Raw genomic sequence first — 12633 nt, forward strand, 5'->3', positions numbered from 1 at the left:
ACGTGTGATTAACTTTGATACCAGCTGTCACTCTTGTCTCCTGGGGGCTAGTTTACCAAGAAAACTTTCTGTTTCTGGTTGGGCAAATGAGACTCAGTTATGTGTCTGCTTAAGTTTCCAGGCAATTTCTGGGCTGATTTTTATATAACAAAGGCATTACCTTCCCATCCACAACGGAAACATTAGCAGCAGGTGAGGATTCAGCTGTGGAGGTTGAAGGAAATATGTGAAAACTGGCATCTCTTGGTGATCTCACAATTTCATTCTGCCGATACAGTCGATGGTGGCGCAGCTTGGAGACCCACGCGTCAAACCAGTCCTGCGATTTCACCTGAAACAACGAACAAGGGGAGGTCATGGTGAAACCAAAATTCTGTTTACCACTGATGAAGGCCAAGTGATTTCCCCTGATAACGTCAGAGAAACTGTTGAAAAGCAGCTTTACCTTCAAATGATAGATGTGCTCTTCCGTATCAAGGTCTATTCTCCGAGCTTTCTTTTTAATGGACATGACCGACAGTCCAACATCGATGCTTCCATGGACCTTCCCTTTTTGAATCTGAAATCAAGAAGCTAGTAAATAGGATGGAAGGTATGCGATTTTATGTGTTTCTGTACTGAAGTGAGCTAATGCAACCTTTCACTTATCTACAGGAAAGGGAACACCACACCTCCTTTACAAAGGCAATGGGAGCAAGGTTCTGAGGTTAAAATCCTTACTCTGAGGACAACTGCAGTTGCCGTGACTTCACACCAATTTCAATAAGACTATTCATCTCTTACTTCTGTTTTAGGCGTATCATACAGTGTCAGTTTGTCATAGTTGTAGATTGCATAGTTTATATCCCCCAAAAGATAACTTCAATGGTTCCTAAAATAACTATGGTCAATCTTTGACCTACAACCCAGAACATGCCCAAGTAATCATCTAGAAGACAGCTGCTGGGGCAGAACTGGGCAGCTGGGACCAGAGAGCACCGAGCAGCCCGCTTGCCCTTCCGGCTGCCCTCGTCCTTCCAGCTGACAAGGACACACAGCTGATTCAAAGGAAGAGATGAGAACAAAGCTGAAATCTGCTATTCCCCCTACACTGCAAAGACAAGGAGGGCATTTTCTAGTTTTACATGCAAACAACAGCTTTTTACATTAAAGAAAAATAAAATGGAATAATTTTAGTAAGTTGGAATTCCCAAGATAAAATGATATAGGAGATGAAATATGACATGAAATGAAGTTCCTAAGATAGATATTAAAAGGACATCAACAAGAACAAAGGTTGCTTTAAATCTCAAAAAAGCACATAAAGCATAGTTTGTTAAGGCACAGAAAAAACCTATTTGGGTTTTCTAAGATAGGTTTTTATTAGCATATCACTCTTAGGTTCAAGCTTGTTTCAAACAACAGACATTGCAATAGTTAAATCTTCATGCACTAGTTTGAGATGTTATGCTAGCTTGAGCTGAAGCATAAAACACACCTTCCATGCAGCATGGAAGTTTGGTAAGTTGGTAAATATTACAGGCACAGAAATGAGCAAAGCTGGTAACTATGGCACAAGGCTTGGGCAGCTGTGCTGTGTACTCACTTCAAGCAAAATCTACATCAATCTTCAAAACATGCCTTGCATGCTACTTACATCAAGTGGTGCCTTTGAATACTTTAACATTCCATTATCCAGGACAAAAAAACGCTGTAAGAACCAAACAACCCCCAGTTACTGTATTCTGAATTCTATAAAACATTCATGAGTGTGGGTTAATGTCACTTGGCATTCAGTAATCAATACATATATCACTTCAACATTTGTGGACTCAGTGCACTTGGCCACTGTAGGACACCTTAAATGGTCACAAGGTCTGAGCTTGAATTCCGTACTATTAATCCACTCGGGTTCTTTTATACATAATCCAATGAAGATGCAATCTTTTCACCATGGTTTTTGTTAATGGGGGTGGTTGTGGGGGCTGGTGAATCTCAGGATCTGCAGCTAAGACTTTCTGAATGAATCACACTAGGATTTTTTGGAAAGCGAGAAGTAAGAGTAACTAGAGTTAGGTCACAGGGATTTTTTGAGGAGCTTGGGAAGTTCCACCTTGGAGGTAAACTGTATTTCCCTGGGTACCACAACAAGTTGTTCCAGAAAATGCTCACGTCCGTTAAGGAGCCAGTGGCCTGGATCGATGAGTAATGAATGATCCGGGAAGTTTAAAAAGTAGCCGTAGCAATATGCGTGCATTTCCAATGAGCAAAATTCCTGCATTTTACTATTAGCAAAGGAGATAGACAATTATTTCTGAACCACATTGAGGGTTTAAAATGAGAGAGAAAGAGGGAGAGAGACTGATTGAGGGCAACTTTTGTCTTCTTCAGGATACTCCTGGTCCAGTTCAAATAAATGGAGCCATTTTTGCTCTGCAAACTCAGGAACACTCTGCTGTTGGTTTCCTTTCCATGGGCACTTGACAAAAGAATAAACGGCTCCCAGGACCCAACCAAACAATATAGGTCCAGTGCCTTCCTCTGGTCTCTACAGATGCAGGGAGTCTTTCTGTTGCTGGACAATGACTCTGCTGGAAGTTTTAAGGGACTACGCGGGAACTCTTAAATGCTGAGGCAGCAACGAGTAGGGCCCAGGAACACCCTGCACAGAACTCACAGAAGGCCACTGAGACCCCCTTTGTTTTAAGTTCTGGGCGGCAACAAGCAAGCACCGGAGGAAAGAATTTGTACAGCTGAAAACAGCTTGATTACTCAATTCCTGTAACTTGGTCAATCAAATGGATTGATACTTGAATAAATATCTGAGGGCACTAGAGACCAGAAGAAAAGGTAATGCAAGGGAAAACCTCCTAGTATGTATGCAGCAAAATGTTCTAAGGCAGGGGGGATAGCTCAGTGGAAGAGCCTTTGACTGCAAAACGTTCTAAGGCAAGGTCCAGAGAGAGGTGCTGCTGAGCCACAGACAGTTTTGCTGAAACATGTACTGAGAGTGCTAAACTAAAGTTTGTAATTCAAAGCAAATTTGTCTTTGACTTTTTCCCCTGTTTTTCCATTTCTATCTATTAAAGAATTTTAGCAGGGATAACCTATAGAATGGTCATGAGGAAAGAGATCAGCAAGGCCATTGACATGAGGAATCGCACAGTGGTGAGGCCAGAACGAAAGGCAAAAAGTGATGCTAGGAAGGTATGGCCAGCTGGCCAAAATCCAAGGAAGAGCAACGGTGGAGAGATGCTCCTGGTGGTGGGATAATAACAGGGGTTCAGGGGAGACCATCAAGGTCTTTGGCAAATGAGAAGGAAAAGAAGTTGGAACCCCTTTGACATGCTTTTATTCCACCTTCAGAGACAGAGGATTGGGCAGCATTCCCATCGGTTAATTTTTAAGTCTTTCCCTTAAAGTGCAAAAAGTGCATTTCCTCAAGGATGGTACAATCCATAACCTCCCTACTGTGGGCCGATGGGCAGCCACCAGTCAGCCACTTGGGCCAATAAATCCATCTGCCCTGAGATGAGATCCATTGGCAGATGTGGCAAGAAGATGAGCCCGTTTTCCAGGTGATTTCAGAGCAGGTGCTGGCGGTCTGCCAAAGGCGGTCAGTGTCTGCAACACTGAAGAGGGAGGACAGCTTCCTCCTGAGCATCACAGACCTCGTGCTACTCGGGTCACTGCCACAAGGAAGTGCCAAATATTTTCTCCATAACTAAAACTGGAAGATGGGAAAAGTACGTGGGGTAGGGAAGAGAAGAACAGACCATACAGTTTATATAGTAATAACCAAACTTCCAAGATCAGTGAACTTCTACCTTTAGTTTGCACTGGTACCAGTAATTCTAGCAATTTATCCCAATGAATTAAACACAAATTCATGTATATGGATGTCCATCACAACATCATGACAGTATAAATTGGACATATCCTACATATCCAGCAATAGGAATGGGTTCACAACGGCAGAGAATTCATTCAGAAAATCCACCCAGTGGAATACACGCATGAATTTAAAAAATTTTCCTATTTAGAAGAATATTTAATAAGAACACATTCATATTAATTCAAATAAAAAAGCAGAGTAGACAATAATATGTACAAGCTGGATTTTAAATATAAAAATAATTTATATTAAAATATTTTAAAAATAAATCCCCCCCCCACATACCAATATTATAGATCTGACTCAAACAGGTATCACAGGTTGAGTGCAGCCTAAATAACTACAATAAGGCCTTGAAAATTAGCTTCCCACATACAACCGCACCCTTGGCTTCCCACCTAATGACATCAAATAAGACCCTCCGTTTGCAAAGGTGACCTGAAGACAGGTATGATGAAGATGTTACCTTGTGCCAGCCTTTCAAAGGCCATTTTCTTTTCTTCAGCATAAAGCCTTCATGTTTGTCTGGTCTCTGGACATTGGTTTGACCTATTTTCAGCCCTTCTATAATTTCCCAACTGTCCGCTTCCTGTAAAAAAAGACGAAAAACAAATCACTTTCTCGGTGCTTGATGACGTACTTAAAATAGATTCTTAAGTAGAGGTTGCACTTGAAGCAGCGCTTGGACCCACCAGAAGCACAAAGAACATCCTGAAGCCAATTTTAACATCAGACTCCGCTAAGCACTTACACCTGAAGTCAGAGCTTCCAGGTAGCCCTGGAGGTCCGTGAGTCCATCAGACACGGGATGGAGGTGGAAGTGGAGGTAGAATGACATTTCAAGTGCCTGTACTCAGAAGGTTTAAAATGCATGTTTCCAGACAGTTAATCTGTGGGCACAGAGGCACTTTCAAGTTTGAAATAAGACTGTTTTGACAGCAGATGTTCAATTAGTGCAGGGACCTCGCTTTCTGTGTAGAAATGGAAAGGCTGCAGTGGTCTGAGTGCTTCATAACCTATTAAACTAAAGAACGGCTCTGTGGACATCTGATTCTCTGCAGTGAGACTGTGTGCATTTCAGAGTGCACATAAAACCTCCTGCCGGCCAGACGCACACCAAGAAGTCCATGCTTTCGAAGACACTCCTCCTGAGACACCCCCGCCCCCATGGCAGCCCTTGGGAAAAGCACCAGACGGCAAGGCCAAGTATCTGGGATGCTGGAGCTCACGCTGTTATCTTCCTCTGTTAAAAAAATGGACTAAATCATGATTTCCTCTTCCATTGGACATATTTTGTTTGCGGTGTTTACAATTTTTTAGTGAGTTGTCAACATTATAAATCAGAAGCTTTCAGACTTTGAAAGTCCAGGTTTCTAGTGTTTTGGGAAAGCCTGTGAGACCTGGCGGCATTGCACCTGCCCGGAGAGAAGGATGCCCGTGGCAGCTGCCTGGCCCTCGCAACATCCGGGTGATTTCTAGGGGCCCAGCTCTAAACTCCCTGGTGGCCTGGCACTTCTACTCTAGACCTCCAGCAATCATTCTGTAATTGTATATATATTTTTGTAAATAAAACAGTCCTTGTTTATTTGATAATCTTCATACACATTTAATTTGAGGAAAAATTGTGGGATTAAAGTAATCATGTGCAGCATATTTCTGAAATGATTTTTTTTACATTCAGTACTATTTCGTATGAGTTTCAGGTGTACCGCAGAGTGGTCAGACAATCACGTACTTTACAAGTGTTCCCCTGACATTGCCAGTGCCCACCCGGCACCGCACACAGTCATCGCAAATTCCTGACTGTGTTCTCTACGCTGTACCTTATATCCCTGTGACTATTTTGAAACCAATTTGCACTTCTTTTAAAATTTTTTTTTATTGTTTCGGCTGTTACAGTTGTTCTCACTTTTTTCCCTTTCCCCACCTCTACCCAGACCCACCCCAAGTCAATTCCCACACTGTTGTCAGTGTTCATGGGTTGTACATAACAGTCTGTACCTCTCAATCCCTTCACCTTTCTCACTCAGCCCCCCAAACCCACTCCCCTCTGGCAACCGTCAGTCTGTTCTCTGTATCTATGAGTCTGTTTGTTGTGTTTATTCATTTATTTTGTCCTTTAGATTCCACATATAAGTGAAATCATATGGTATTAATCTTCCTCTGTCTGACTTATTTCACTTAGTATAATACCTTCTAGGTCCATCCATCATGTCACAAATGGTAAGATTTCATTCTTTTTTTATGGCCAAGTAATAATATTCCATTGCATACTTGTATCAGCACTTTTTTATCCATTTGTCTATTGATGGGCCCTTGGGACACTTTCAAATTTTGGCTATTGTAAATGACACTGCAATGGCATAGGGGTGCATATATTTTTCTCAAATTAGTGTTTTGGGTTTCTTCAGATATATACCCAGAAGTGGCACTGCTGGATCATGATGCAATTCTATTTTTAATTATTTGAGGACATTCCATACTCTTTTCCACAGTGGCTGCACCAGTCTGCATTCCCACCAACGGTGCAAGAGGGTTCCCTTTTCTCTACACCCTCGCCAACAATGAAATATCACCTCACACCTGTCACAATGGCTATCATCAATAAATTCAGGTGCAGAAAAATTTAGAGGCCATGTATAGAAATCACTTTTCGGGTTGTTTTTCACATCCCATGCAGAACCACTACAGCCCGCCCACAGTGCAGGGAAGCAGGCTCTCCCTGTAATCTGATCTGCTGCCTCAGCTGCACAAAGCTGGATGCAGCTCCTGCAGACATCTATCTATTGGGTCAGACCCCTCGGCACAATGCCCCATCCAAAACTGACTCAGGAAGGTGCCTCTGAAAACACACGTTCTATCAGAAATCACCCACAGATCACAGAACAGAGGCTTCAACAGGAATGGCCAATGGGTTCCAGGGCAGAGGGTCAGGCTGGCCCAAACGCACGGGTGGTGGCTGCCCAGACCTGCTGACGGGCTGTGAGGCTCTGACGAGGCCCCTGGGCAAAAGTGCCCCAATTGTTTACCGATGTGGGCTGCGCTTTTGCCACCCATGCCTCTTTTCCCTTTCTTCTCTTTTCATCCCAGAAACTGCCTGTTCTGTGGCCACATTAAATCTATGTTCAAGTTCAAATATGTGTAAATGGGGTAGAATTTCACAGAAAATTGTTTCCAGAAGATGTGGCTGAAGACTGCTGGATGAAGGCCGTGAGACACTCCCAGCTTCTGAAAAGCCCGCTAAAGCCAGCCCCGTGCTCCTGTCTCACCTGAGCCCAGCCCGACAACACGCAGGTACCCCCTGTCCCCACGGAAATTAACCCAAGACCGAGGTCACTTTTTCATCTTCTTTGTCACCTGAGGTGTACCGAGCTAATGAACTACATACCTAACAGAGACCCATCTACCAGTTTTTATTTGGCAACATTAAGAACCCTTAAAAGTTCTGTAAAATTATGTATTACTAAAACTGTTCTTTTAAACAAAGAGAAGAAAGGTCTGTAAATTTCCCCTTATATAGAAAACAACCCCCTAAAAGTGATTTTCTACTTGATAATGTTGTCAGAAACTGTGACAGATCTGTTCAAAGCTGTTAATTAGATAAAGTAATTAAAAAGTGTTTCTGATGAGACAACTTCGGGCTGTAGACCAGGTTTTTGGACGACACTCCTGCAGGTCGCATGACCGTCTAGAACACAGAGGGGAGTGCTTTAGCAGCCTCACGTTTTAACAGTGAGCTGCCATTCAACAAGTGAATACAGTTTATGAATAATATTAAAATAATAGAGGAAAACAGGTTTTATACAAAGTACAGCATCTTTGGCTTTCTACTCTCACTAAAAAGGTAAATAAAAATGATGGATTTTGATTCCATAAAGATGATGGACTTCTTTTAAAAGTTTGATATAATCAGCCCTGGCTGGCGTAGCTCAGTGGATTGAGCACGGGCTGGGAACCAAAGTGTCCCAGGTTCGATTCCCAGCCAGGGTACATTCCTGGGTTGCAGGCCATAACCCCCAGCAACCGCACATTGATGTTTCTCTCTCTCTCTCTCTCTCTCTCCCCCCCTCCCTTCCCTCTCTAAAAATAAATAAATAAAATCTTAAAAAAAAAAGTTTGATATAATCAAGAAACTAAAAGACTAACTCTCCATAAATGTGTAAGTAAATGCACAACTTCATTGGAGGCCCCCCTGTTGTTAGATACCAGCTGTACTTAGTGACAGTTCTGTTTCTGGTCGTCCCAGCCAGGGGCAACATTGCTAAAAGGACAGCATTTTTATTTTTTTTTAAGATTTTATTTATTTATTTTTAGAGAGGGAAGGGAGGGAGAAAGAGAGAGAGAGCAAGAGAAACAATGTGTGGTTGCTGGGAGCCATGGCCTGCAACCTAGGCATGTGCCCTGACTGGGAATCGAACCTGCGATGCCTGGTTCACAACCTGCGCTCAACCCACTGAGCTACACCAGCCAGGGAGACAGCATTTTTATTACTGGCTGGATCTTACCTTATTTTAAGGCTAGTGTTCATCTCTCTTTTTTTCTCTGTCTGTGTGTGTATATGATGAATATTTTGAATTTCTTGTGAAAGTGGAAACATTATAAGTATAAATGTGTTTTGACACTTTTCTAATTAAGCTCAGACTGCAATAACTGCTTGTCATTTTTTCCTTCTCTCTGAATTTAACTAAAGAGGAAATGAGGGATAAGGCAGAAGAGGCAAAAAGTAAAATTGTTATTTAATTGTAAGGGATGCAGCTCTGAACAAGTAATTCCATTTGCTCTGACGCAGAATTACTAAACACCGCAAAAGAAATTGAGAAGAGTCCTCGCAGACTTCCTGCAGTTTAGTAAGCTGTCAAACTAACAAAGAGGCGAAGATAAAGCCAGAGCAAACAACATTCTCCCATTTCAACTACAAATGCTGATAGCAATGATACACAAACACAGTCTGTAAGAGATGAAGCGTCCCAGCTCAGTATTTTGCACAACCTGTCTCTAAGTTAGACCAGGTCTATCTTAAAAAAGCTAAAATTACTCTCTGAAAATTGAAGAACTTTTTTTCATGATTTCAATTGATATTAATTTTCTGCTTAAAACTCTTCAATTTTCATTGGTTTACTTATAATAGAAACAGGGCCAAAAGCCTAATGTGATCATGCCTGTATCTGACTCATCAGATATATAAATATTTTTGCTATATAGAGGTTTCAGTACTACTTTTGATCTAATAATAGTAACTAAACACAGGAAGTAACCTAATAACAGCCCTAGTCTGTTCATATGAAAAAAAAAAAAAAAAGACTTTTCCTTTCTTGAGGGTATAGTCTTTGTGCGTGCATGTGCGGGTGGGCAGGTGTGTGGGAAAATGCTTTAGGAGGCGGAAGTACCAAAGCATCCGCACAAATCCTGAGACAGGACAACGTGCACTTCTAACAGTGTTCTTCCACCATCAACCAGTGCCCAGGACACCCAACTTCTTTCAAAGAGGCTAGAGGTGGTGAGATACTATGGTATCTGGATTAGATGGGATCCTCTGATTTCATGGGGACTCCCAAAGATGTGACATCTATTAACGCAAAAACACAAAGAGTATTAGTCCTACAGCAAGATCCACACGGACCACAGCATGGAGGAGTAGTGGAAGTGGATGCTGTCGGTGCCCTACCCAGATCCTGGGTCAGGCCAGAGGCCCCAGAGGCTGTGAGCACTGGGAACTGCTAAGGCTAACGGGCAACTGTGTTTTTGCCAAGCTGGGGCCCCCTGCCTGGGAAATTATGCTGCAGCCTCCCCCGCATGGCTCTCAGTGACTTAACAACACAAGGGTACAAAGGGCTGAGGGAACAAAAAGTCCTCCTTGCCTCAGGGTGAGACCAACTCTGTGGTACAATTCATGCCTCTGAGCTGCCCAGGATCAGGCTGCCCCTGGACTCCAGCTGAACGCCCTTCTTGCTTAGCACCACACCTGCCCAGCCCCCTCACCCTTGCTCCTGAGCACTCTCCCTGGGCAAATCACAAGCACCTTCAGTACGGTGTCAGGATGTCCTTCTAGAGAACCTGATGTGAGAAAGAATGTGAAACAAATAAATTAATGTGTTAACTGCAGCACAGGTTACATCGGATGCTCTGGGGCTGAGGTTGGGTTGGGTAGGGAGGGGATTAGCATTTGAAAAAGGGTTCTTCTGAGCCCAACTTGAAAGGAGAGTTGGAGGTTTTGCTGGGTCAAGGAAGGGGAGGGGAGCCGGGAGCAGGGAGGAGACACCCAGCTGTGGAGGAAGGCGCATGGCCACTGCAGGGAACTGCGTGCAGGTGGATGTAGCTGGGCTACCAAGTGAGATACCAAAGGAGCTAGAGATGCAGCTGGTGGGAGGGAAGGGGCTAGAGCAAATCTTGTGTGCATATTGCTCCCTATTCCTTGTTTTACTACCAACACCTCTCCTTTCTGTTTCTGTGTATCATTCTCCAAGCCTTCTTTCCCTGAGTATCTCTCGCTATCACAGTCTCTTTCCCCTCTGCTCTGTCACACAAGTCCCAGCTCTCTGACGCCGGACAACTACTCCAAGTCTCTGTTTCCTTATCAACAAAATGAGGGTATTATCAGTACTCACTCCATCGAGTTGAAAGCTGCCCAAGTGAGGGAGTATATGAACTAACCCAGTGCCTGGCTCATCGAGCTGGGTGTCCAACCAACGTTAGCTGCCCTTTGCGTTGCCCCTGTATTTATTCCTTCTCTTCTCTCTCCTCTAGCTGCCTACAAGAAAAAACTGATGTTTCACTAGCTATATTTACCAAGTAGACATTCTTTATTTGCCATTCAAGGAGAAATCAGATCACTTTTAAATTTTTTATAATTTAATAACTCCCTCTTTCCTTAGGTGAGCAGCCTATTCCTATCTGACAGAATAAACCTAATAGCTTGTAATTGCTTCAAAATATAAAAAGGTAGTGTACATATTCCATGCTACTGGGGTAGTAGAGAGTTCTTTTCTTCAAGGGTTTTGTTTAATTAAGGATAAGGAAAGTGGATGGATCAGTTATACACCCTTGGAAGTTAAACTGTTTTGCAAATAAAGTGCTATTTTTTTATATTTGATTGCAAAATCCCCAGGCATTCTGTTTTCTGAGTTTCTCCCTGGGGTGGGCGGGGGGCAGCCCGCTGAAAATCTCAGGCAGTCGGGTTAGGGGTGGGGATGAGCAGGATGACGTTTCCTTGACTTTTCTTTATGATTTTTGCATTTTTGACAAAAACGAACTCAAGATATTTGCCTAGTCATAGGAAGAGAAGGCTGATGGGGTGGGGACACTGGCTTCCATGAGACAGAAAAAGTCTTAATAATCTGCAGTGTTCTCGTTGGCTCACTGCAAGGAAGGCCAGCTGTCAGGAGCCTGGAACGCTGCATGTGCAGCAGCCCGGGCGCAGCTGCTGCTGCACCGGCAGGTGGGGTACAGCTTCAACAGGTCTCGGTCTGCATCCCTGCTCTTCTCCTTAGCAGCCTGTATTTGACTTTGGGCAAGTTATGAATTCTCAGCCCCCATATTTATAAAATGTAATAAATACCTGCACTGCATACGGCTGCCCAGAGACTTACATTAAATAGGATAATATATTTTAGCACTGAGCATAGTGCCTGGTATGCAGCGCACAGGCAAGCATGGTAGCTGTTGTTATTATTTCTGGACTCAGTTATTTTCCTATTAGTTTGGTACAGAAATATTTTCTTATCTTTCCAACAGGGAATGACAATAGTTTCTTTTGCCCTTTTTCCTTCATAAAGTGATCGCTTGACTTCTGTATGTAACCCTGAAAAGCTCAGCAAATACACTTTCACGTCTTCCCTCTGTAGAGGCAGAGAAACCCTACAGACTGTAGGCAGAAAGAAGTGCAGGAGCAGCCCTACAGGGGGCGCCTCAGCTACCCTAGGGGAGGCTGGTGTTAAGAGTGATTTACAGTTCAACTGGCCCAGGGCTGGCCTCATGCCATCCGAGAAAGCACTGAGTTCCATCACTGACCTTGGAGAGGGGGACTGGCTCCGGTTCTAGCAACTGGCGACTAACAGAAGGCTCGGTTCCGGAGGAAGCAGTCCTCTCCAGTATGTGGATACTCTGGATAAATGGAAAGACAAGCTGGGTTAGACCACCATTTCTCACGCGGATGGGCGCGGGGTGAGGGCGCACAGATCACAGTAAAAACAGCGGGTCGTGCTAGAGACGGCGGGCTCCTGAGCAGGCCATCGGCAGCTGCGACAGTCAGGAAAACCTCAGCCAGGACTGGGTTTGCCGTCCCCTCTTACCGACCTGCTGCCGAACTGCTCCTGCAATGCTGGTCTCAGTCTTAGAGAAGGAGTCAGAGATCACACGAATTAAAGAAAAATCGTAACTTCATAAGAATGGTACATCTACTACGCAGACATAGCCTTACATATGAATAGTTTCTCACCTCTACAACGGCACTATATGAAAAGAAAATTCTAAGTCAAAAAGCCCAGAGCCTTAATACTATTTAGTTTCTAGTTTCTTATAATCCTTATGAGATAATTAAATATTATAACATTGTAATTATAGTATCTTAGGAAAATTCTTAAATGCACAGAGAAGAAAACATTTCATCAAGTACAATAAACAGAAGATGTCCTTTACAAAGACTATACAGAGTCTTCATTGATCTGGCTGGTTCATTGATCAGTAAGGTGGCATTCTAACAGAAAAAAGGCAAAGTCCATGAACAGGGAACTCGCACAAAACATCTCCTCAACCTCATGTAT

The 12633-nt window shown here is 43.3% G+C and overlaps 1 protein-coding gene across 9 annotated transcripts in view; it reads right to left on the reverse strand.

Moving 5' to 3' along the window:
* OSBPL6 (oxysterol binding protein like 6) overlaps positions 1-12633 on the reverse strand; it is a 201482-nt gene that overhangs the window by 55364 nt on the left and 133485 nt on the right. For 7 of the 9 annotated variants that reach the window (XM_028509688.2, XM_036023244.1, XM_036023245.1 and 4 more), the window contains 5 exons: positions 11882-11974; positions 4341-4463; positions 1637-1690; positions 446-559; positions 161-331 (listed from right to left, as the gene is read on the reverse strand). In XM_028509688.2, the coding sequence (XP_028365489.1) occupies positions 161-331; positions 446-559; positions 1637-1690; positions 4341-4463; positions 11882-11974 (555 nt within the window). The remainder of the gene's footprint in view (positions 1-160; positions 332-445; positions 560-1636; positions 1691-4340; positions 4464-11881; positions 11975-12633) is intronic. The other 2 variants (XM_036023249.1, XM_036023246.1) reach the window with 2 other exon arrangements.

This window comes from Phyllostomus discolor, chromosome 4 (genome assembly GCF_004126475.2).
Source record: "Phyllostomus discolor isolate MPI-MPIP mPhyDis1 chromosome 4, mPhyDis1.pri.v3, whole genome shotgun sequence".
NCBI classification, from domain to species: domain Eukaryota; kingdom Metazoa; phylum Chordata; class Mammalia; order Chiroptera; family Phyllostomidae; genus Phyllostomus; species Phyllostomus discolor.